At 39.1% G+C, this 26,622-nt stretch overlaps 1 protein-coding gene across 5 annotated transcripts in view; it reads left to right on the forward strand.

Moving 5' to 3' along the window:
* Positions 1 to 26,622, forward strand: part of grip2b (glutamate receptor interacting protein 2b) — a 190,596-nt gene that overhangs the window by 112,311 nt on the left and 51,663 nt on the right. The window contains exon 1 of one of the 5 annotated variants that reach the window (XM_028003663.1): positions 15,510 to 15,722. The exons of the other annotated variants lie outside the window; for them this stretch is intronic. Coding sequence (XP_027859464.1) covers positions 15,677 to 15,722 — 46 coding nt within the window. The 5' untranslated portion in view covers positions 15,510 to 15,676. Of the gene's footprint in view, positions 1 to 15,509; positions 15,723 to 26,622 lie in introns of those variants that run through there. 5 annotated transcript variants of the gene reach the window in all.

A 26,622-nucleotide genomic window follows, 5' to 3' on the forward strand; every position in this document is an offset into this window, starting at 1 on the left:
TCCTTAGTAGTGAAGCAGTACTAAATTGGTGTGTTTTTAATAAAACATAAATGGTTTTATGCGACACTGTGTGAGTAAACAAATGGGGCAACAGATTGGCCCCTCAGTTAAACGGACATAAACAACAGATGACAAAATGACCTGAGGACAAAAATCCTCCCATTAAAGCTGCTTTAAAAAACTGCAGACACACAAAGCAGTGTACTATAAGGGCTACATGACTTTAGTTTCATTTAATTTACAATCACACAAGTTAAATCTCACTTGTAATGACTGAATCAGTTCCAATGAAAACATGTGAAATGAGCTACTTGAGGAGATTTGACCATTTCTGGAGATTAGACTAAGTTAATGAGTTAATCCAGTGGAAGAAAAAAGTTCTATTCTGCAAAGTAAGTCTGCTAAAAGATAAGGTTACAATGTATTTATTAAAGACAGGAAATATGGTCAGACAAAAGTAATAGTATCACGGTGATCTCTGGTTGTAAAATAAAGCTGAAAACATGTTGAATTTAAGTAAAACCTTGGTGAGCAGAGATGGAAACAAATACAAACAGTTAAATAAAAACAGATTTTCAACATTCATTCATCCATTTTCTGTACACCCTGTCCATAGTGGGGAGAGGTGGTGGTGCCTCACCAGCTGTCAACGGGCAAGAGGCGGGGTCACCGGGTCGGGGTCACCTGGATAGGTCACCAGTCTGTCATAGGGACAGACAGGACAAACAAACATTCACTCACTCACTCACACCTAGGGAGAAATTAGAGAGACCAATTAACCTAACAGTCATGTTTTTGGACTGTGGGAGGAAGCTGGAGTACCCGGAGAGAACCCACCATGCACAGGGAGAACGTAGAACAAGACTGGGAATTGAACCCAGGACCTCCTTGCTGCAAGGCAACGGTGCTACCAACTGTGCCACTGTGCAGCCCGTTTTCAACATTCTCTTTTAGAAAAACATTGGAAAGTATATTTTCATGTCTCATATCCCCACCTGTAACTTGACGTATTTCAGGATGCACTGTTCTCTGGTGTACTTAGAAAGATGAAGGCTGTCATGACCAGTGTGACATTATTGATAAGGACTCAAAGTGTACTCCAAGCTGTGGCGCACATCACCCACTTCTCAGAGTTTGTCATCCATTAGAGTAAGCCTTCCATCCCTCAGCAGGGCCCTGAAGCTCCACACTGAGCTGCTTAATGCAGAGGAGGCTTTACACCGACAAGCTTCAGTTTCCAACTCCAGCAGGCTGAACCAGACAGACGCTCTGGTTCACCACCGTCCCCCAGGATTCATCAGCTCACAGGTTAAACCAGGAGAGAGGGAGACTTTTCTGCCGAGAAGCATTGAAAATTCACAAGGGCACTTGTGTTTGCTTCCACTTTCAGACCATGCCTTCTCAGCTAACTAAACATGCAATTTAAAAATAATTGAGCAGAGATTAAAGCTAGAAAACAGTAAACATCACTATGTAGATCTTACACATGTACACCTCTTTCTAAAGTAAGCAAGATTTTGGCTAAACTGTACAAACTTTATTGACTTTAAGGCTCTTTAGAACTAAAGATGAGACGCAGGAGAGTGGGTTTCTATCTCCAGGTGAGCAAGTTGGAAAAAAAAAACCTCTTTCAGCAGATATGCAAGGTGTAGTGACAGGCTTTTGGTTATTTGGCTTGTAATGGCTGCAAAATACCACAAAACGCTTCGGCTGGTTGGTTTCTCCTGGGCTAACATTGTTATTCAGTAACATGCATAATGTAATCTGTAGAAAACTCAATGAATGCCATAGATTGATGTAAAATGTAGAGATGAAAAATAATAAAAATGTAAAATTAGCATATTACAGTTTATATCTCAAATAATAAATAAAAAAAGGTTAACTCGGTTGCATTCCTTATTTCCTAATACAATTTTGGCAAAGTGTCATCAACGAGAAACGTAAAGTTAATCAAAATAAAATTGTGTTGAGAGGAAATCAGATCTTGACTATGAATTTTAGTACTTTACATGCAGCATTACTCAGTGATGAAGTTAATCTTTATTTTTGAAAAGTAATGATACAAAAGGACTTTTGTCAGAACATTCTTGTTCAGTGAGCCGTTGTCTGTTTGACCTGGTTGGATCTGATGGGATTGATCCTTTTCACTGCTGGTTCTTTATATTGCAACCCTAAAGCAGCACAGCAGTCAGACATTTTTCTGAGATCCCAGAGAGCTTTCTGCATCCATGCTCAGTTGGATTAGAATTATGAGTCTAATAAAGCAGCTCCAGCTTCGGCTTCTTCCTCGGCTTGCTCTTCGATTCCAGAGGATTTCAGTAAGCTGCAACTGATCTTTGCATCTTTGCATATGATTGCATTGCACTGTGCTGGGATTTCAGAGCGTGCTCCACTTTTAAGACTCCATGATGAAGTAATGTTGCCATGAAGACAGGGTGCTGTTAAATGCACCACTGGCTTTATCTTTAGAAACAGTAATATTTATCATTGGGTCTTGGAAGCATGGCCCTCAGAGGAACCAGTTCAAAAAGGTGTAGAAACATTATTCCTGTTTTTTCTTTTGATCACACTTTTTCTGTTTCATGTTTTCTTATTTTTGAATTTCCATGTCAAACCCAGAAAGGTAGTAAGAGGTTCAACCATACAACTGCATCCTCCTTGTAATTTTTTCTGAGCTGAATTAAAGTATTCATTGAAAACCATTTGGAAATCTTTTAAAATTAAGAACTGAATTAACTCCATTTAGTTTGCTGTGTTGATCTAAAACCAACAATCACAATCTCTCTGCAGATCTCAGAAATTCAGATATTCTGTGTTTTTTAAGAACTTTCAGAATCACATCCTGGATTAAATCTACTGGTTTTATTGTGTTTGATTTGTAATTGTGTTTTTAGCAGAAGACATAAATTCCTCCCTCCAGGCTTGTTGTTATTGTCCCATCTGTTTTTTTCTACCATCTGATCTGTTGAAATAGTGTTTTCCCCCTCAGATAATCCACAACAAATTCAGTTTAGTCTGCCACCAGTTAGTCTGTTACTGGATGAGTAATCTAAGAGTTAACATCTTTGTAGCTAAATGTCTTGATGTCAAGGTTGTGTGTTTAATTTGATCAGAGTATGTTTCAGCTGTGAAAGCCTTTATTTTCTTCTGAAGGTTTTTTACCTACCAGAACTGTGGAGGCTGTTTCTATATAGTCATGTGAGATCATGTCGAAGCAAGATTTGATTATGGATATTCAAATCTAATATAAAGCAGCTTTATTGTCACTTCTGGCAAATGTGTTGAACTTAAAGTACAGATGGTTGACGTCACGTCTCTTTAAGGCCCTCGGTGCCATAGCAACCAGGTATCCAGGATAACATTTTTGCAAGAGGCCTTTGGGGAAATTAAGCTCTACTGTTTTACCAAATGAATATAGACGATGCTTTTTATGGTATTGTAAATAGAATTGTATATTGATTTAGTTTTTCACAGTTGCTCATTACTGAGGGAACTGCTGGTTACTTGCTCATATTGTACCAATGTTCATAGCCACAAGACAAATACCAAAACATTTAGACCAGATTATTACTATAACGCTGGTCGTTCTAAATGGCTTTATCAGGTCTAAATAAAACATTTAGTCTATTCATTCATTTCTAATTTTGTCCTGAAACAAAACTTTATTTCTTTTTTCTTTATTTTTGCAGTTTATAGGAGTTAAAATCAGAGCATCACTGTTTCGTTTTGCTTCTCAGAGAGACTTTACTGATTCAGACAAGGTTTGGTCTCAGCAACCGAGAACAAATAAACTGGCCTGGAGCGGTTCACTCATCCATCATACATCTTGTGCTTTTCTCTCATACATTAACACATCTGAGACCAAGAGAAGCTGCTTAAACTAAATACTGCTGACACCTTCATAACCTCTGATATTACAGTCAGCACAAAAGAAAGGAGGGGGCAGATTTCAATTTCACCGCAATTCACCAGAGGAACCAAACTCAACGTAATAGCTGTTGTTATGCTCACTGGAGCTGTTTTCACACGCAGCTCTTCAGAACAGACTGTGGTATTTTTCAGGCCTACGATGAGATTTTGACCAAACTTTAATGCCTTTTCACGCCATGTCATCAGCTTTCACTACTGCGTCTTCAGGGATTTTAAGGAGATAACACCAGAAAGGAAAATCTTTGGAATGAGGCTTTGGTATTGAGGGGGGAAATATTTCCATTTACACTTTAAAGCTGCTGCTGAGTACAGATTAACCACTAGTCTTGAGTGGCATGTAAAAAAACTGGCCTTCATGCAACATTGAGATTTACCCCTCTAAACTAACTAAAGCATGTTAAGTCGACCTGATGTTTCTCATGTTAAGCATTACACATGTAAAAGCTATTTTTAAAAAAATTATTAATCAACAAAATGATCAAAATGTCTTATTTTAACTGAGTTTATGGTTTTTATGTCCAGTGTATGTCACAAAATCCATTTCTACTCACAAAATGATCCAGGCATTATATTTCTGCCCAAAAATGTAATTTAAGTAGTTTAATAATTCTGTTTATATTGGCTGTGTTTCTCTAGAGCTCTCCACACTAAAACGTTTCTGATTTGGGTCCACACTCTTTTCTCTTATAGGCAAAACAAAAGGACATGCCAAGTCCCGTCTGCGCCCACGGGACGGTGGTAAGAGTAAACCTCTTACTCTGATCCCGTGGGCAGACAGGATTCGGCATGTCCTTTTGTTTTGCTGTTTATTTTTTTTGTTTTTGTTTTTTATTTTTTGTTGTTTTTCAGTTAAAAACACAGCAATACTGAATAACTATATCAAACAGTAAGTGTAAAACTCTGATTCTTAGTTCAGTCCATCAATGAGATGCAACAAGCTGCAGCTCAGCTCAGCTCTGTCAACTTTGCTCCACTTTTCTTCTTCTTGCAAAAATGTTAGGGATGGTAATATGTATTTTCCAGCCACATGGTGCCATTTTACTGTAAATCTGTTGATTCAGCTTCTATAAAACTTTGAAAATTGACATCTTGAAATGAACCTCTGTCTCTTTGAGAAACTCCACCTTCAGCAGATTATCATAGCAATGCCCATCCATTATGCCATTTACAATTGTTCTTAGAAGCATTGGACTGACAACTAGTTTGCATAAAAGATTTATTAGCTTACTACAAGACAAAAAATGTTGATTTTATGGCAAATGGTCCCTTTTGATATCCAAAACTTACAAAGTCTGTATTAAAGTTGTACTAGGAATCAACTTTAGCTGCATACTGTGTTTCAGCTGGTGGGATAAAAGATTCCCATTTCACAGATGGGCTTGGGAAACTGATGAGATTGAAAAAAAAAACCCTCTAATACAATGAAGTTGTTTTGTCAGAATGCAGATGTTAATCCACACAAAGTTTGCCACTTTCTATTTAAGGCCTCTTAAAGAGCTACGTCTGAAAAATCAGGAGATTATAACGAATAAAGAAAGTGAGAAGCCATCAGGAAAACCATGAAGTCATTTAGTCATTTCTTACTGAGTGGGAGCCTGAGGGTGTGTTTTCCAACGCGTCTTTAAGACCCGACAAAGCTTTTGTGTTTTCAAATGGAGAGCGTAGCCCACACAATGTCAGCAGAGCTTAGCCTTTTCAAACAGCACTAAGACTCCACATTCTGCTGAGGCTCACTGACTGAAACCCAACATGACAAATACAATCATATACAGAGAAGTTTGCAACATGTATTATTTATGATGTCCCTGCAGTTTAAACTCACATCATATATTATTTACATCATCAGGATGCTGGCTGTTGTAATGAGAATTGTGTCTCTCATCATTGAAGGAAATGTGACTGAGTCAAGAATGTGTCTATGCAGGATAATTGGAACAAAAGATTCAATTAAACATTATTCATATTTAAGAGAGCCTCGTGCGCCGGGAGTTAATTACAGACTGATTAAAAACACTGAAGCAGAAAAGAACCTAAAAAACATTGAGAAAAAAAATGATGGAACAAACCTTAGTTTGTTTCAGATTTAAATGGGTGAGAGGAGGGGGGCAGTATTGTGAAAATTGCCTCCTAAGAACAGCTGCAAACAGCATCATGAGATGGTATGGAGACACAATGTGAAGATGTGCTGGAGGGGCTTGTTAGAAGGGTTCTTAAAGAGACAGAGGCCAATTTCAAGGTGTCAGATACTGCTATGATGTGTAGTCACATTTATTTTAAGTTATCTTTAAAGAAATGCAGCATTTTCATAACTAAAGGTAACTTAGTTACTTGATTGAGGTATAAAATGGCACTTTATGCCTGAAAAATATAAAACACTCCCCCTTTAAGTACTGAATAATATAGAACTGACTCTTCCAATCAATGAAAAGCTTTAGGAGGCATAACTGTTAGTCTCCTCTAAGGTTACACAAACAGTTATTTGGGTTTGAAGGGAAAGTTATGAGCAGGGAATTATTTTGTGGCAATAGATAGTTCAAATTTAAAATAAATAAAAAAATAAAACTAGAATCCAGATGAAATTCTCAATGTGTATTCAATCTAACATGGACGGGAAGGAGAAATTCCACCTGGTTGCTGTAGCAACCTGTTAATGGCCCCCGTTAAGACATGGCGCCGCTAATTAGTGGAGTCCAGATTCCACGGCAGTTGCTCTGGGTGCCTTCACTGCAGATGAAGACACAATGGGAGGAATCAAGTCTCCAGAGGTCTTTGCAGGCTTTCGCGTGTAGTAAGAGCACAATGGGCTCAATGTTACATGTGATTAAGTGTTGGCAGCGCCGAGGGTTTAACTTCTGTAATTAGGCTGTGGTGGATTTTACTCAAGGTGACAACGTGCAGTGAAGCCCAAGATTACTCATTACTACCCTTAATAGGCTCAGATGTTGGGGCAACAGTTTCTCAGGATGTAGTAGCAAGATAATGTGTACATGAATGGGTGAATGGCTGAATATAGTGTAGAGTTCTTTTGACTACAACACACCAATGAAAATGGGTCTGACCTTGTGTAAATAATCAATTAAATATCTATATTCTTTTTTTACTTTTTTCACTTATGTTTGTCCTGGTATGTGTTCATCCTGAACTTGCAGCAGATTCATTCACATGGTGAGGTGGTAAAATGCTAAGGCTAGCATTATGTCACAACTCTTAAGGTAAAAAACAAACAACTGATCTAGATGGGATCTAGTTCAGGAAATCTAAGACTTAGCCAGTTTACAGTGTCAGCTGGTAAAGACATAATAACGATAAAGACATTTTTAGAAAACCTGTGCCCTTGAATTTCTTCCATATTGTAATTCAGAATCTGTAAAGAAAACCTGAAAGTGAAATAACTAAACTTTTCTTTTTCCACTTCCTTTGGATCAGCCTGAAGTGACATTATTAGAGACGTTCAGCTAATGGATAACACAAATTCAATGGGAAGCAAACGGGGATTAGAAATGGTATAATCCACTCTAAAGGGATCCTGAAGCTTGATAAATGATTTTCCAAAACTGACAAGGGGTCAGTCAGACTTCATGTTTTGTCCCATAATTTTAAATCTTTCAGATAAATCATTATTAATTATGTTCAGTTGCTTGAGAGGAAAAAAAAATGTTAAAGCTTGAGGCTGTCAGGGACGATGCAACTGGATTTGCAGCTTGAATCCAAAAGTAGCATTACAAAGAAAACAAACTCAAATCCGTGACCTAACATACTACTGCTGAGACTATGAACTGCTTTCTAATCCTTCCTTATCACTCAGAGATTAGAGTCTCACTGCTGAGCTGAGCCAGCAACTCATCCCATAGGCAGAGATCCAGCAGTGATTAGAAGAAATACAAATTCTAGCTGTGGGTACTTCCGAAATGCAATTATGCATCCTGGGCTGCAGACTCGATGAAGATGAAAAATAATGTCTGGAGGAATTGTGACTGATCAGTGTTGGCAGGCTGCGTTTCCCAGCTCCAGCTGAGGGTGTTGATTGTGAGGAAGACGTTATGTAAAGATTCAGCAGTCTGTGAATTTTCAGTGGACGTCTGAAGAGGTAATTTCCATCCAGGCATCCAGTAGAAGCAGAGTTCTCTGTTGCTGGAGATGTAAAAGCAGAAAGCAGTGACTCTGGTTAAAATTAGCTGCTTCTTTTGTGTTGTCCAATCCACACATGTAGACCAACTTTGTGCGTCATAAAGTAGATGAAAGATTTTCCATTCATGCCATGTTGATATTTTATTTAAAACTTGTGCAGCTTTAAATAAAATTCAGTGAGAATCAAAGCTATTTGGGATTTCATTCCACATAAAGAGGATCAATGTATAGAGTCATTAGAGGCACTATTGACAAATTTATTCATAACCAATGTTAAACCATATATGCTGTAAGATGCCAGACTGTGTGACTTGTTGCTGCAGCAGAATCAGGTCACAAAGATGTGACTGGGGTATCAGTCCAGCAGTGAGTGAAAAGCAAAGGCTGGGCTCTAAATATTTCAGCTGACATGTAGAAAGAAAGAGAAGAGTAGGAGGAGGGGGGAGACCGCTGTGAAACGCTGACAGGTGGGCATATGAGGACAATGGAGTGTAAAGGTTTAAAAATCGGTTTTCTTTCTGACATTTACAACTGCAAGTTTCTACATAATTAATTAGGATTATCAGAGAAAGACCAACACAAGGCAGCAGATACCCCATGAAGTGGAAGGAAAATGATATTCAAATAAGAATTTAAAAATAGTTATTTTCTCTAGTATTCAGCCCTCTGTACTCTGATGGATAGCCCTTAATCCAATACATTAGGCATAATGCAGCTAATCGCCCTCAGAAGTTTAATAATGGACTAAATAAATCCCATCAGAGTCATTTAATCTCAGTATTACCTTCATAGTGGTGTGTGAAGGCATCAGAGGTTTGTTAGAGAGCATTAGTGAGCAAACATCATAATGAAGATCACTTAGTTATAAAAGGAATTAAATGCAGGTTTAGTTCAGGTAATTATATTCTCAGCTTTAAATATAACATGGAGTCCAGATTAATTCATCTTAAAAATGTTAAGACTCACATGAATGAAAAAGTAACCAGGAAAAAGGAATTGTTTAAAGAAAATAATGAGAGCTTGGTTGTTTCCAACAAACCCTGAAGGAGACACAGAAAAACCTAGTAAAAGGTGTTAAAGTTGGATGAGAGCAAATTCTCATTTGCTAACTTGCAAATCGTTGTGAGGAGGAAACCTGACCGTCTTCACTGACTGAACACCTTCAGTCTCCAGATGAACTGAGTTGTCAGAGACATTCACCAAAGAGATGCACAAAATGAGAATTGCACAGACAGGCTGAATATAAATGCACACCACACTTTTCAGATTTTTACCTGTATAAAAACCGTGCGTACCACATATTTTCCTTCCCTATTACACACCACTTTGTGTTTCTATGCCACATGAAATCATTCATCAGTCAGGGAAAAGTGAAATGGGCTTGAATTCTTTAATAAGGGGCTACAGTATATTACATGTAAATCGCAGCAGCAGTCACACTGCAGTGTTTAACAAGTACATTTCTAACTGCTTATTATATTTGTCAGAGGTCATTGTTGGTGAGACGCTGACTCCCATCAGGGAGTCTGTCAGGCCACAGAAAGCTGATTCCAGCTCACAATTCTTTCAGAATGAACAGTCGTGTCAGTGGAGGCCAGGAAGTGAACATTTAGCACACAATCTAGCATTAGCATCAGAGCTTGAAAGGGAGAATGTGAGAGCTGCAGCTCCTCCTTGTGGTGACCAACAGGCATGTCAACATAACTAAAAAATACAACAAAAAATACCAGACTAAACATTAATTTGAAAGGAAAAAAAATTATCTGTAACAATGTTTTGGGATGATGAAAAATAAAGATAAAACAATCGCCTTGTTGAAATGTGTGCCTCACTCCTGACCTCTGCCCTCCAGGCTCCACATTTGTAGGTTCCATCCATCCATCCATCCATCTTCCTCCGCTTATCCGAGGTCGGGTCGCGGGGGTAGCAGCTTCAGAAGGGAGGCCCAGACTTCCCTCTCCCCAGCCACTTCTTCCAGCTCCTCCGGGGGAATCCCGAGGCGTTCCCAGGCCAGCCGAGAGACATAGTCCCTCCAGCGTGTCCTGGGTCTTCCCCGGGGCCTCCTCCCGGTGGGACGTGCCCGGGACACCTCACCAGGGAGGCGTCCAGGAGGCATCCTGACCAGATGCCCAAGCCACCTCAACTGGCTCCTCTCGATGTGAAGGAGCAGCGGCTCTACTCTGAGTCCCTCCCGGATGACTGAGCTTCTCACCCTATCTCTAAGGGAGAGCCCAGCCACCCTACGGAGAAAACCCATTTCGGCCGCTTGTATCCGCGATCTCGTTCTTTCGGTCATGACCCAAAGCTCATGACCATAGATGAGGGTGGGAACATGTAAATCGAGAGCTTTGCTTTTTGGCTCAGCTCTCTCTTCACCACGACGGACCGGTACAGCGCCCGCTTGACAGCAGACGCTGCGCCAATCCGCCTGTCGATCTCCCGCTCCCTTCTTCCCCCATTCGTGAACAAGATCCCGAGATACTTAAACTCCTCCACTTGGGGCAGGACACCCCCCCTGACCCGGAGAAGGCACTCTACCCTTTTCCGGCTCAAGACCATGGCCTCGGATTTGGAGGCACTGATCCCCATCCCGGCCGCTTCACACTCGGCTGCGAACCGCTCCAGCGAGAGCTGCAGATCACGATCTGATGAAGCCAAAAGGACCACATCGTCTGCGAAAAGCAGAGATGAGATCCTAAGGCCACCAAATCGGATCCCCTCAACACCTTGGCTGCGCCTAGAAATTCTGTCCATAAAAGTGATGAACAGAATCGGTGACAAAGGGCAGCCCTGGCGGAGTCCAACTCTCACCGGAAACGAGCCCGACTTACTGCCGGCAATGCGGACCAGACTCTGACACCGGTCATACAGGGACCTGACAGCCCGTATCAAAGGGCCCGGTACCCCATACTCCCGGAGAACCCCCCACAGGGCTCCCCGAGGGACACAGTCGAACGCCTTCTCCAAGTCCACATTTGTAGGTTATTTTCTGTAAATAGTTTCAAACTGAAACTCATTCATTGTGGTTCCCACATTAAAAACAAAGAAAATGCCTTAGCTTTTTTCTGCTCATTTTATTGTGTGAGCACTGGCGGCTTAAATGTAAATTTACACAGGAATATTTGCAAAATGTCTCCAAAATTAGATCAAACTAGACCATTGAAGAGGAAAATGAGATATTTCTTGGAATTTATTTCAGCTGAACAAATTCAGCATCCCTTCTTCATAGTTTTAAAAATAAAAGCCAAGATGTGAGATCTTAAAAAAACATTCAGCAAATTAGAGATTTCTATTCCTGTCTTGACAGAATCATTTCATGGTAACATGACATGACGTGTTATTTCTAACAGGTTTATCCAGTCATTCAAGGAGCAGGCTGAAAACAGAAACCGTTTTTTAGTTGTGATCAGACCATCTAACTTTCCTTAGAAACCTCAGAGCGGAGTGGAAGCAGAACCTGCTGTGTGTTTGTGATGAATGTTTGATTGTGTCAGGGGAGATTTATGACATATCTGGAGCAGAAACAGACACTTTGCTCATTAGAGGAGAAGGAAGGTGAGGGATGGATGAACGATGAAAAGGCGAGGGGGAGGACAGACGGATGGATTAGGGAAAGACGCAGATACGGAAGGAAATGATTACAATCAGGAAAAAATTAATAAAAGATTTGCAACGTGAACATTGACAGAGAAGCAAACATGAAAAAACGAAGAAGTGGAGGAAAAACACGAGAGGAAAAGAAACCGTGAATCATCTCTCCACCTGTCTAATGTCTGTACCTGCTCATCCAGGTAGGCCTGCATTCTTACTGCAAACAACCAACTGTGTCACCATGCAGCCCACCTTCTAATTATTTACTGAATATTTATTTGACCACTTGGGGACAATTTAAGAGTTTGCAAGAACTAAACATGAAAACAAAATCATAATGAAATAATTGCAAAAGTCCAGTCCTGAAGACTTTTACATCCTTTATCATTATAAACATAAATTATATAAAATGTGGCCCATAAAAACCAACATCAGTAGAGGGGTCTGAACTTTTTCCTTTTCAGAAAATGTGCTTCATTTCTTCCTGCCCAGTGGCACAAAAATATATTTGTAGATAAGCCAAGCACAGTGGGAAAAGAAACAGTGAGACAGGAGCTTAAAAACAATAATTTTATACTTACAGTGATTGAACTTTAGGGTTGTTATGCTAATTTGATAATTATCCTGCAGGAGCTTTGAAAGCATTCAGGTAAACACAACGGGGAGAAACATCAGAGCAGAAGAAAATTCCAAAAGATTTCCCAAAGTGTTTCATATGTTTCCTCCTTGAAGCCTGAAACATTTTATATTTTTGGATTGGCGTCTGTTCAGAGCGTTTTCATCTGAAAACGCTCTGAACAAAATGGTTCATGAACAGAGCAGAGTCAACAGTAAGCCTGAGCTTTTATAGGAAGATCACTGAGGCCTCGCTGTGACTTTAGGACTTCAAACATTCAGCAGATCCAATTTTCCTGTGGATACTCATATTTACTCTCCACTCAGATGCTTCAAATGATTTCTTTTAAAATTCCAGGATTTCTAATTTCTTGTAAATTTTGTTTTGGAGTATTACTAGTAAACGCTTTTCAAACAATGTGACTCCATTCCAGAACTTAAATAACAGGCCTATGTGGAAGGAGATCAGTAAAAACAGGATTATTTTTGTTTTTACCTCTGCAGTTACATAGCATTGCTAATTTGCTAGCATTGCTTTCGGGTTGCACAGTGGTACAGTTGGTGGCACCGTTTCTTGACTCAGTTAAAGCAGGTTGTTGGTTCAAATCCTGGCCTGGGATATTTCTGCACATAGTTTGCATGTGTGAGTTTCCTCTGGCTAAATGCCACATGACAGAATTTCAGACTGCGAATTAAGAAAACAATAAAACATTTTTCATTGTCATTCTTATGTTTTTCTATTCTGACACTATTTGGAAAAACATGATTACCTGCAAGCTGCACTGAGGACATAGTTTGTTATGGAGTTTGGTTCTGGTTTTATTCAATTAAAATGTCACATAAAAGTGATAATGCCTGCTTTTGTAAGATAAAAAAATACATAAAATTTGACAAAATGAGGCTCCTCATAGAAACACAAAATGCAAAATGTTTCTGAACATACAAAACATTCATATTTGCCAAAATACGAGACTACAGACGATATGAACTGTATGGCTTCTTGGATTTATATTCTGTTCTACAAATTTACAAAACTCTAAAACTTTTGCCAACACACAATAATTTCCAGATTTTAATGAGATGTACCTGTAATTTTGTCACAGAGAAATCCGGTTTAGTTTTGATGATGTGTCATTATAAAACAAAAAAACTGGTAAATCAACATTAATAAATGAATGAGATGACAGTTGATTCACACCTGAACATCTAATAAGAAGATGAACAATAAAGATCAGAATGTGAGGTAGAAATCCCTTTGCAGTACGATTTAACAGAATATCTATTTTAAAACTGTCTGAGATCAAAGCGATAGAGAGAGAACCGGAATGAAGAACCTAAATTAAAAATCGGCCAGAAAGGGACATGAAACATCCTTAATGCATATCTGTCACGGTCCACTTTAAAGACTTTTCTGCTTACATCAAACCTTTAAGAGACCATCATGTTAATCCACAGCTTCAGCTCAATATGTAGTTTAATTCAACCAAAAACAAACTTTTGACTCTGGTTTCTGTTTTAAGCAGAGGAAAGCTGGAGTCCCTTCTCTGTAACAGAGAAGATCTGCCCTAATTATTAAAGTTTTCTCCACGCTTCAGAGAAACCATAGCCAGAGCGCTAACTGGGAAATAATTGTCTGAACAAAAAAGAAAGACTTCCAATTAAAAGAATAGATCAGTAGGATAATTATGTAAACCTGTTAGACCGTTTCTCATACAGCATGTTAGTCAAACAGCAGGAGAATCCTGGTTTCTTACTTTAAAATTTCAATTTGTCCTGGAGCTTATATGACCAACGCACGGTGCATTCAAGATCCAGCCATTCCTTTAAAAACACAGAGTTTACATGATAAAACACTTATGTTTTTGTCAAGGTAAATTCCACAAATTTCAGAGAAAATTCTGGAGTTTTTCAGGATCTTTAAGTTGCACCATCTCAGCTTTCTTTGACCAGAATCAGGAGAAAGTTTCCGTCACTCTGGTTGGTGCTAAACCCGTTTCAGATGTGAAGCGTCTTGGAAGAATCATTTAACATCGTTTAACTGTAAAGTCAGCTAAACTGTTAACATTTTGGAAAACCTTTCCACATGTGAGCAGTGTGTCTGTACGGTAATATAACCTGATAAAAGATCTTTGCATCGTATCCTTTCAGGGAAAGAAATTATTACAATGAAATTCTCTACTGTGTTTGTACAATATTGGTATTTGAACGCTGATTTAATAACATCTAAAAGATTGTATTCAGCAAATTGTGTAAGATTAAATGGCAGACAGTCTGTGATGAACCTCCTTCAAAACAAAAGATGTATATCTGTGTCTTGCAGATATTTGAGTTTAATTTTAATTGCTTGTTATGCATCACTTCATTCATGTTCCACACTAAAAGATATTGATTCTCGTTTTACACAGTGAAGAATTGTGTTTGATTTACGTTTCAGTGATTCATGTATTATTGCTGAATAATTTTTTTTCTGTGTTTTATCATTTAAATGTAAAATCTGTGTTCCACGTGTTTGTTTGTTAATGAAGTGACCAGCTCTGGTTGGAAGAAGCTCTAATATCTTTAAGTTCCAACCAGAGCTGGACTGAGCTGCTGGTCGTTGAGTCTTTGAATCCAGTTGATCCCCTACGAATTAATCCTGCAGTAGAACTTCAAGCCTATTCCTTAACGCCCATTGCATGATGGGATAATTAGGTTTCAGTCCGTTTTCAGCCTATGAATTTAAGAAATAATGAATAAATCTGTCAGTCCTGTGATGAACTCGCAGTCTCTGTCCATGGTTCTGAAGTTCAGCTTTAAAAAGGTGAACTGTTCACCAAACACCTTAAAGTAAAATCGCATGAGTATCATTGAGCTCAGTTTTTACTTCACACACAAACATGGAGGCAGACTTGCAACATAATACACAACTGATCGACACAAAGACCGAAAAAAAGGGAAAACTAGGGCAATAAAAGTCCCCAAGGCTTTAAGCTACAACTTTCAATTTTTTGATAGAGAGAGCGAGACAGAGAGAGAGAGAGAGAGAGAGAGTGAGTTCTAATTAAATTATCACACAAAGAAAACGAGGAGGAGACCATTAGAAAACATGGATCAGCCCGACAGAACGGAACCAGGCTGGAAGCAGCTGACTGAGTGAAAGGCTGATTACAGTCAATTACAGTCACAGCGTTTACTCCCGTTTTCATCTGAGAGGGGAAACACACACACACACACACGAGAGGGGAAACACACACACACGCCACAGTTCAGCTGGTGTCAACAGGGGGGGTTCTTCCCTTTGAGAGAGAGAGCAGGGAGGAAACGGATCGGGAGGGAAAGCGGGAGAAACAGAAGTTCTTCCTCCTCTTCCTCCTCTGCTCTTCCACTAGGAGAGATTTACTCATCAAGCCCGGACTTAGTGTGGAGGGAAATAATGCTTTTCCTTCAGGCTATATTAAAGAAGAGGCTTCAGCAAAAAGGTGAGGAGAAAACAGGAAGGTCGTTCATTTCTCATTAGTCAGCTGATTTTCTGTAAGCTGAAGTTCGCAGCCAGTTGTTGTTTTATTTGACTTGTTCGGACTCTTTTCTTCTTGTTGCTTTTCTCTGACGGTTTCTTTGGGATTTCAGGTTATGTAGATTTTCTGTTTCCCGGTGAACAGCTTCTGATTCCTGCAGCAGCGGTTCTGATTACTGCGCGGTTTTAGGCTTGTTTTATTTCACGCTTCTCTTCATTTTAAGACACTTTTTTCTATCTTCTGTGAAGAACTTTGTATAAAGTATTCGCTTTAGAAATGTTTCTATTTTAAAATATATATTTTAACCTTAAATGCTGAACTGTTATTACAGAGGCGCTGATAACAGACAACTGATCCACTGTTGATTTCATTAACAGAGAAATCCACAGCTATTCTTTCATAAGGTGAAGTTTCACGTTGCACCTGTTGTTGGTTCATTTTAGGGATTTCTGTCGCACCTGTTAAGTTAAGCCTGACTCATTCTAGTTGATGCTTTGGTGAAATGATCCGGTTCTAGCTGGATGAAACTCGTATGCGACCCTGCGCCAGTCGCAAGTCTGTGTTTTTGTTGGAGAGAGACGCGCAGCGCGCTTTTCCCACTCTGGCTGATTTATTTATGAGTTTGGAGATGTGTTGCTTTGAAGTGAAGCCCGCAGACGCGCTGGAAAGGGCAGCAAATGGGTACAAAACGCCGCCTATCGGCCTGTCAGGGAGCCCCGCCGCCCACCCCGGGCTGCAGGCTGCAAGAGTCTGACTGTCCCTGCGGAAACGTGAGTTAAAGTTGCCCCTGTTGCAGCGCAGTGCGGAGGATGAATCACTGTCACATCTTCCTGCTGTTAATAATACAGCAGAGATTTCTCTGTCACACTTCCATCGCATCAAAGCCTTGATGGCTCTCACTGGAAACCAGAGCATTGCGTTACTTCTGACTGCTGAAGCGGATTTTAGTGGGTCACGGATCACACAGGGACAAACGGTGCTTCCACAATAACTGGATCTGGAAGTTTATTGCGGCTAGAGCGTTGATAAAACCGCAGTGTGGAATTATGGAGTCATTAGCTTTAATGGGATATTATGGAGGAGCTGCGATGTGCTGCAGGGGGCCAGTGACTCAAAAAAAAAAATCAAAATTCATTTTCCGATCCCTGCAAAAGATCAGAAGTAAAATCGTGAAAGTTATTTATACAAACTAACAGCTTTGCATAGTAACACTGATCAACTACTTATAACACATATGGTTAACCAAAATAGAGGTTAACCAAACTTTGAATAAAATATGTCCAAATGCACTAGAATACTTTGTTCTGTTGGTTAGCAAATGTAGTTTGATCTTGGTCTTTAATTTGCAAATTGAAAAAAAAAAAAATTCTAATTTAAAAGCTTAATCAATTTTCCTCCATAAAGCTGAGCATGCAATAAAAATGCAGTAGTGGAAATATATTAGTTAAGAATGTTTCTTCCCAGCACAGGAATGATGATGAATCTGGTTGGTTTCTCCACGAGTTCCCAGAAAGAAACGGTTCCTCTCTTTTCAAAAATAAAAATCCAGACTCTGTGGTTAGCTTTTAGAAGCTGGTTTCACATGCGACGCTGCGCTGCATGCCCTGGGTGATTTATTTTAAACAACAGAGACCCACTGCAGATTAATAATTTTCCACAAGCTGCAGGTGGAATCACATTAAATCTGTTCCAGCCTGAACTCCCAGGAATAACTGACAAATAGTGACTTTGAAAAATGATTTCCTCCTGTTTGCGTTGAGCCTCTGCAGCGATGCTGCTGCTCTCTGTTTGCTCACGTTATAATCCCTGCAAAGAGTAAAGGGCCACAGTCACTGTGAATATTTTTATCTGTTGTTGCTCTGGACCTGTCCAGTATTCACCCAGCCTGTAACGCCCCAAAGTTTAAGCATTTAGAAAATGGATGGATTCTTGGTTTTCTGTCTGGACAGGAGTTGCCGTCCTTGGTGCTGAAATTCTGCTTCAATTTTGCTCAGCAGCTCCTGGTGTCGATGTTTAATGAATTACTGGACGTTATTGTGTGTTGATGGAAAAAGTGGAACATGTGAAGATCATCTGAACACCCAGTTGTGGAACTTTTCTTTTTTTTCTACCTGATATTTTCAGCAACGTTTGAAGGATTCAACTGTGCAGCAATCTGATACGGCAGAAACAAAACAAACAAAATAAAATGATCTCATATCTTTGTGAGCCTTTATATTAGTTACAACTCCAACTTTTTTTCAAGGTTTACTGACTTGAATTCCCACAGGAAGCTGGTTATATGAAGGGCTTCCCACACAGCTCTTAGAAAAAACCTTAAACCTCACTACTTTAGTTTTTACAGGAAAATTCAGTTTAGAGGTGTGAGAAGATACACTCATCCTTCTAAATTTAAACTGCATGGTTGTAATAATCGATAACAGTTTTTGTCTTGAGTTCCTTGAGATCTCTTGTTCATCATCTGCTACACATTTATATTCACTCTTTTCTCAATCTCTGTTCTGCTGAAGTCAGCGTTTCTTTCTGAAGACCAGTCAAGAGCACAACTGCAACATTCTTATTCTACTGCAAGTTGGTGTGAAATTCTAATTTGCATTCAAATTCATGTTTTTTACTTTGAACATTTGAACACTGCCACCTGTGCTCTTATGTGTCAAGGATGAGAAATTGAGGATGGGAGGGGAACAAGATGGCAAAGCATATGGATTTTTTTTTAACTTTTAGTTCCAGAGAAGAAAATAAAAGTGAGTCAAGTCCTCTGAGGCGTCACTTCGTTCGCCTGCAGCTAACGCTAAGGCAGCTAACTTTTTTGCCACTGAGATTAATTGAAAGTTACTTTGAGTTTGGGGAAAGTTAGGTGCATAAGCAGTTTGTCTGAAACACTGCTGTAGGTCATTTTTACCAGATTTTCCTAAGAGCCCGAAAATTAGATAAAATTCTCAATTTACCCAAAAATAATGTTTTTGACACTTTTAGCTTGTATTTCTGATTAAAGCAACATTATCAATCTTTTAGCAAACTACTCAAGGCATCATCTATTGTTTATATTCAGATTAACAATTTTTACTCAGTTTATTGATGTCTTCCATTTTAATAGGCCCTACTTTAAAACAAAGCTGATATCCATTATGTATTTCCAGCAGCTCAGTCAGGAAGCCAACAAAGTTTATATCTTTAACTAAAATGTATTAATGATTACATTTCAGTCAGTATCACTTTGAAGTGTTAAATTCAGACTTAGATCAAAAACTAATCTTTACAATTTACATCAAACCCAAATTGATAAAAATAACTTGCCGTTTGAGGAAGTTTTAAGTAAATTTTAAATTATTTTTAAAACTCAAAAAAAATCATAAGCCTCGAAAACTTTCCCACCCAAGTTTGTTTCACTGGTTCTTATCTGATCTAACTCTTTCATTTTGCTCTTATCTGAATCTTATTTTCCTTATTCCTCATGCTTTCCCTTTCCTGCCCTTTTCTCTTCCTTCAACACTCCTCTCAGCATTGCAGATGTGTTTTCTTTGATTTTGTCACCAGAGATTAATTAGTGCTTTATTATGTGCCCTATTTATACCTCCAGCAGAAGGAGAAACGCTAGAGAGAGAAGAAGGGGCTGAGGGGGGAGGAAAGGAAGACAACTTGGAGTTAGAGACTCAGGAAGAGATGGAGACAGGAAAAAGCACAAGTGTTCAGATGGAGTGAAAGATAGAGACAGAAATGGGCCAACAGTGAAGCAGAAGGACCAAAGAGGAAACACGGCGTTTAAAAAGACAAGTGCAGGCATTGAAGGCAAAAATAAGGTATGAAAGTAATGAAGTCGTTTAAACTACAGCAGTATCAACATATAGTAATGTTTCTTTATAAAACTTTTTGATACAAGAAAACCCATAAAATACATCTAATGTAGCAGGGATGCAGCTTTACATTTTTCCACCGTCTGTGAATAGGTAATAAATTTGATAGGTGAGGAGAGCGTGGAAGATCAAGAGGAGAGTATGAGGGAATGTGAAGGAAGCAAAATTGAATGTAAGGATTGATGTTAGATGAGAAAACATGAGTGAGAGTCTTTGATGTGAAACTGAACCAGTAAGATGGAGGTCAGAAACAGGGCAGCGCCGTCTGACATCGCAACAGGTCACGTTTTTTATTAAAGGCTGCAGAATCCTGACGAAGCTTTGATTTGTTCAAACCCAAACTGAAATATTTTTAAAAAGGTGATGTAACTGCTTCCATAACTAACCAATTAATTGGTGACACAAAAACAGATCCAAAACAATCTTCAGTTATTAAAATGAAAAATAATGGTGAAACGCTCTGCTCTCTTAAAAGAATACAGCAGATTGTTCCAGACTTCTTGCTGTACGTTCAGATGCAGCCCAGGAGATCTAACTCTGTCTTTTGGCACCATAAGGTCCAAGAAGAAATATTATCTTTCATCATGTTTATATAAAACCAAACACAACATATGGGCACGAACACCAACAGCCTGGTGTGTAGTTTCCTTTTGAAACTACCTGACCAGAGCATCTGTTGTCCATCAACTTCTTTTTGTTCCATTAGTATTTCAGAGACAAACGTGAGGCCGCCTGTCGGACAGCTGAAACTTTTTTCCAATCTGGGTCACAAACCGAACGACGATCCAGGCAGCAAATCTGCATCAGAAGAGCAGAAAAAGAAAAGAAGGTTTGGCAACAGCGCAGTCAAAGCCCAACGCTCAAACTTAATGAAATGTTTGCAAACTCAAAGAACTAAAGCTTTGCTGAAAAGAATAATAGGTAAAAATTCATACCAAAACTTAACATTTTTAATGTTCAACAAGCTGCCAAATCATAGGGTTTACTCACCTTTTCACAGACGGCTTTATTTGCTTTATGTCAGTGAAATTAATAGTAACACTTTCATTTTAATATAAATACTATCAAAGGACTGGGCTATTTTCATAGTTGGAATGAAAGAACGTGTCTGAAGTTTGTCTAGAAAATGAAGTCGTTTTTTTCCAACCAGCAGTAAGTTACACTTAATAGATAACTTAATCAATTATTTTATTAAACATCATGTTGACCAGAGTAATTTAATATGCATTAATTTCCTGTATAGCAATCATCTCAGGGACTAAAGGTTTTATTTAAAGATAATCAAAAAGTTTCTGTAAAGCTGTTGTGTAACGACTGGATTGATAAGAACTTGAGTTTTGTTGAATGTTTTGCTCACAGCTGCCTGAGCGTCAACCCGGCGTCGCTCCAAAATTACCTCCATTATATGCTTGAGACTGAGTTAAAATAGCTGCAACAGTCATCACATCAGACTGAGAACAAGAAATACTTTGTGTTTTTTAACATAATACTGGCGGCCAACTTTAATCCATATGAGCTTTAAGTACTTGATTTCAATCAACAGAAAATAACCAGCCGACTTTATTCAGAACTAATAAAACACAAAAAAGGCAAAACAAATATTTCACACAAACTGATCCTGCAAAGCTGATGTAGGCAGACTTTAAGTCAAACTTTCAGAATAAAACACAATGCAGGAGAAAATTTTAAAACAGAATAGAAGATGTGAAGAAAACCGTCTGAAACTCCAGTGGAACAGGCAGAGGCTTAAAAAAGTGACAGCAATATTATGGGAAGCAAAACAAGCGAGGGCGAGACGAGAAGCAACATAAGATAGAAATCACTGAGGAGAGCAAAGAAGCGGTGACAGGTTGCATTGCACGTTGGGCGAAAGAATGAACGCGGTGACACGTGGCTGCGTTGCTCAGAGAATAACACGGATAAGGGCCAGAGCTGACGTCTTCAAGAGGAGCTTAAAGAAACCTTTTGGAAAGCTGATTTGGCCTTCCTGCGTTTCCTTCGTCTGCTGTCACTGAACACAATAAATCCAAATAAATCCAGAGAACAAATGGAACCATAAAAAAACTGAAGGGACCGTGAGGGAGAGGGACAAAGACACAGATAAAGGTCTCACACTTTTGCTAGTTTGGCCTCATTATGTCAAGGCCTCGTTGGAAGAGATCAAGAGGGTGGAGGGAAAGAGCAAAGACAAAGGCAGGGTAACATTTACAGAGAGGATAAAAAAGCTGCTGAAAGAGGGAAGATGACAGGACTGAAAGCTTGAACGAATGAGGAAAATTATACCTTTGAATTAGGTGGATAAAATGTCAAGTTTGCTTTCAAGCAAGATGATGGACGGAATTGAAATATGGGGTGATTCTGGGCACATTTACCGAGTCCTGAGCTAAATGTTTGCTTAAGACCTTCACAAAGATAAATAGTCCTGGGTAATCTTTAGAATACCAACAGTTTGGCTGAATCTGATTAATCCAGCAAAAATGCCAACAGGGTATGTGTTTGTTATTCATGAAGCCGAACACCCGGTTATTTTAGACGCTCTACAGTGAAGCAGTTATGATGTGGTAAAAAAAATCCTGGGACTGAATCACATCCAGGCGGTTCTCTGCAGTGTTTACGTGTTCCCCGGTGAGTGTGTGGGTTCTCTCTGCACACTCTGGTTTCCTCTCACCGTCTAACTCTGCATGTTAGGTAAACCGGCCACTTAAACTGCCCTCAGGCTTAAGTGTTACGTGTGAATGTGTTTGTGTCATGATGACTGATGCAGGGTTTAACCTGAATCTCACCCACAAACTGCTGCAAGGGTTAAATGTTTATAGAAAATACATATCTGGAGTTTGTCATTGGAAACTGTTTTTGGGAAGTAAAAGTGAAGAGATGGCTTAATGTGTGACGGCCAGATAAATAAATAATATAAACTTACAAATGAACTAACATTTTTAAAATCTCTCGACATCATTGTATTATTCAGAGTAAAATACAAATATAATAACTTGATCCAACATCCATCGTCAGACTAGAGGAGCTTTTCATTCACTTCAAATATAGAAACAGAGAATTGTATCCACATATGTATCTGTTTCTCCAAAGACGGTTTCAGTGAAAAATTTGAAAGCATGCATTTAAAAAAAACTATCCTAAGTGTACATATTATAATGTGCATTAATTTCTAATCAATGGATTATTGTCCTGTTGGTAGCACATACAAGTGCATATATAACAGTGGTTTGTAGTTAATGTGTCACAAATTGCATGACTTCCTCTTCATCACCATGCAGAAGGTAAGGGTGTCACCAGCATTAGGGGAAAGTCAGAAAAAAATACTCCAGGTGCCAAAATAACTCAGCTTTATCTATTTCTAGATAAAGTGGAACATCCACTATGACATGGAAAAAAAACATAAAAAATGCTGTCTGTCTGTGGCTGGAAGAAAAGAAGAGAAACATCATTTAAAAGAGGAGAAGCAAAGGCAGGAATGAGAGTGAATTATAAAAGGAGTGACAGGTAGGTTAGCTGGCGCTGCAGAAAGCTGCTGTGATTCCACAGAGGAAGAGTGGAAAACAGATTTAGGATTCATTTGCATTTCAAACTTGGCCGACTTCCTAGTTGCAGTGACAGAAGGTTTGCACTTTGCTCTTCATCTATCATCTCTGTCATTCCTTCCCATTTATGTTTTGATCTATTTGAAACTACACTAGACACTGTATACTGTTAATTAGAAAAAATAACATTTAGTGTGTGAATATAATGGAACCCTTTGAACATTGTCGTTTAACCAATGGCCTCTCAGTATTTCCCTCGACCTGTAGCTGGTTTTGCTCGTCTTTGTTTTGTCAAAACTAAGTAACAGTTTCTGTAAGTCTGAGGCCATTGGTTTGCAGCTCCCACCAAGTGAGTATTTCATCTTGGTGTCTTTTGCACAAGTGATAGAAAGACAGACAGAAGGACGGAGTGGTAGAAGAGCAGGAACTGTTCTGGAGTTAGAGCTGGTGACCAGGTTAGAACAGCAGGAAGTTGTCTGGAGGGCGTCCTGTTGACATCCAGCCTTATGATTGGTACACAGGAACCAGACAGGTGAGCCCACCTGGACTCCTTAGAGAACTCAGGTAAAGCAACATAATGTGATGATTTACATAATGATGGTTGAAAGTGAGGCAGCAGCAGTTTGAGGCAGAGGAGGAGGAGAGTGGAGGTAAGCAGAGGGCAGCAACATCTGCAAAATGACAGGAGGAGCAGAAACAGGTGACTGCAGGAGTGAAAGCTTACAGTCTACTATGACGGCTAAATGTCTCCACAAAAACCAAGGAAGAGCCACGGCGTCAATGTGCACCTTAGTACACTCCTGAGATGTTCATGGTTGTCACTGGTGAAGGTTGCTGATGTTGTTTGTTGAGGACTAAAAGGAAAGTGAGAGAAATGTCCAGAAAATGAGGAAAACACACAGGAAACAGAAAAAAGCTGCAGCAGAATCCAGGAGAGAATAAATGATCAAAGAATTGCGTAAATTGAAATTGTGAAAATAAATTGGCTAAATGGAAAGACAGTAATTTAAAAAAAAAAAAACATGCGCATTTTTGCGTTAGAACGAGGTGTTTTTTTTTCAAAGTAGATTTATTTCACAAAACTAAAATGGAAACACTTTTTTCACATCACATGATCAACAGCCAGATGTTACCACTGGTGAAAACTATGAAGAAGACGACAGGAAGCAGAAGGAGGAAGGTGGTTTGTTCGTGTTTTTTTCAGACAGCAAGCAGTTGACTCCACCAGAGCTCTCACAGCATCACACTTCATAGAAAGTTGTGTCATTCCAGCGTGTTAAATCCATAACTCTTCTGTAGAATCTCAGACAACACTTTCTCCAAAATGGCGTCTATGTAGCTGCTCCCACGTATGCAGAGCTTGTCGCTCCAACGCCTGAATAAGATGCCAACATCCCTGCATTTATTTTCAATGACTTACTGTGTGAACAGATTTATTCATGTATGATTTTCATTTCATTTCTTATGTAATGGAAACACCGGAGTTGTGAAATTGTGCTTTTTGACATTAGCAGAATATTGACAGAGATTTACACACATTTGTGTTGGAAATTTCAGAAGCAAACCTGGAAGTGAAAACTCTGAATTTCCTGGTTACTTTTCCAACATTCTAGGAAAACACCCAAGAGACTATAAGAATGAGACTAATGGATTAATTGTGAATAGAACAGATGGTCAGTGCTTCCAACATTGCATATATTTAAAAGTAACTCACCACTGTCAGTCTTTACAGTCAGCAAAAACTAAACATTTTACTTTTCAGAACATTAATTTAAAATAAAAATGAAGAGGAAGTACAGCAGCCATTGTAATCTCACTGCTCAGTGAAAACGGGACTGGTGGCTCGTTTTAATGCTTCTTTCATGGCTGTGTGAGTTGTTGTTTTTTTTCGTGGACAGTCAACAGACTGTGGAAATTACTGCATGAATCCATGTTAAACGTTCTCCCATGTCAACAGTGATAACTTCAGAGTAATGAAATGCTTTTGAACGGTGATTCATTAACCCACCGTACGTCTGCACTCAGTGAAGTTAATGTGAACTGTCATATGGCCTCTGAGCAGAGGAACAAGCCAGACTGAACTCACATCAGTAATTAAACTGAGTCAAGAGAGTCAAGTCAGCAATGGGATTCACAATTACCACCTCAAATGTATCTAAATATAATTATAGGAATTAAAATTTAGCACATTCAGCCTGTTTCCATTTTTCTGTCCTTCATCTTCTGCATTTTTTGTTTTCTTTTTCTTCCCTTTTACTCATCCTCTGTTTCCTTCTCTTTGGTGATGCTGTAAGACAGTTTTTAGTCCCCATCTGTCCTCATTTGTGTCCCGCAGTGTAAGAAGCCATTACAGTGATCGAATGAAGATGCTCAGCAGGGGGAGATATAGACTCAGAGACAGAAGCCGGGGAGTTTCAGAGAGTGAGGATGAGGCAGAAAAAAATCTGTTAAAACAAAACAACTGGAGGTCAGAAAAACTCTGCATACGGCAATAAAATGAAAGAAGGAATATTCCTTATAAAGAATCTTTATAATCACTCCCAAAAAGAAATTTCTATTCTGTAAAAGTCGGTGTATTCAGTGCACTTGTAGACAGAAAGAAGCATAGCAGTGCAGTGTGTAAGTTTTACAGGCAGACATTGCTGCTTCCAATAAAAGCAACGTGGCATTTTGGCCTGCAATTAGTTTGTATTACATTTGCTCTAAGGGAACTATTTTTTTCAGTGTGACGTAGAACCAAGGAGCATCGACAAACCTGTCATTTCCTCTACTCAAATATATAGAGAGATTTTCCTACACAGCTACCAGTTATGACGTTTCTGTGTGTGGATGTGAACGAATGGGCTAAACTAAGCAGAAGTACATGAGTGTTTCTCAAGTATGTGGTTGCAGATTTCCGGGTGCATGTGTGTTTCTCTGCGCCGAGCTGCAGGAGGCCATCATTTGCCACTTCAAAGTCCTTACTCATAATGCTTGGAGTGATGCTTGGATTCATTTGCACTTGAAACCCACAGACTGGGAGAGACGGAGAGAAGAGCGAGATGCGCCAACAAGATGAGAGAAAGTTTGACCATGTGCAGCATAAATTGTTCACTCGAGTGTCTGGAGACTCTGAGTGTGTGTCTGTGTGTGTCTGGAGGAGCAAACTGACATGACTAATTTTTTTGACTGCTTATTTTGCTGCCTTTTAACTCTGCTTCTTCTCCTCTCATGTATGTTTCAGAGCTGCTTAAAGAAATCTCTCACAGCAATCCTGATCTGATTTCAAACCCAACTTGCTGATTAGCATTATTTTCTCTCCCAGATTAGTGAACATATTAATATTTAAGGTAATTTTTTTATGTGAAGATGACTTCACATAAAGTTATCTTCACTTCAAGTCACATAAAATCATCTTTATGTGACTTTATGTGAAGCTAAAATCACATTAAAAAAAAGGTAAAATTTAAAAAAAAGGTACAATTTGTTTAT

The sequence above is a fragment of the Xiphophorus couchianus genome, chromosome 20, assembly GCF_001444195.1.
Source record: "Xiphophorus couchianus chromosome 20, X_couchianus-1.0, whole genome shotgun sequence".
NCBI classification, from domain to species: domain Eukaryota; kingdom Metazoa; phylum Chordata; class Actinopteri; order Cyprinodontiformes; family Poeciliidae; genus Xiphophorus; species Xiphophorus couchianus.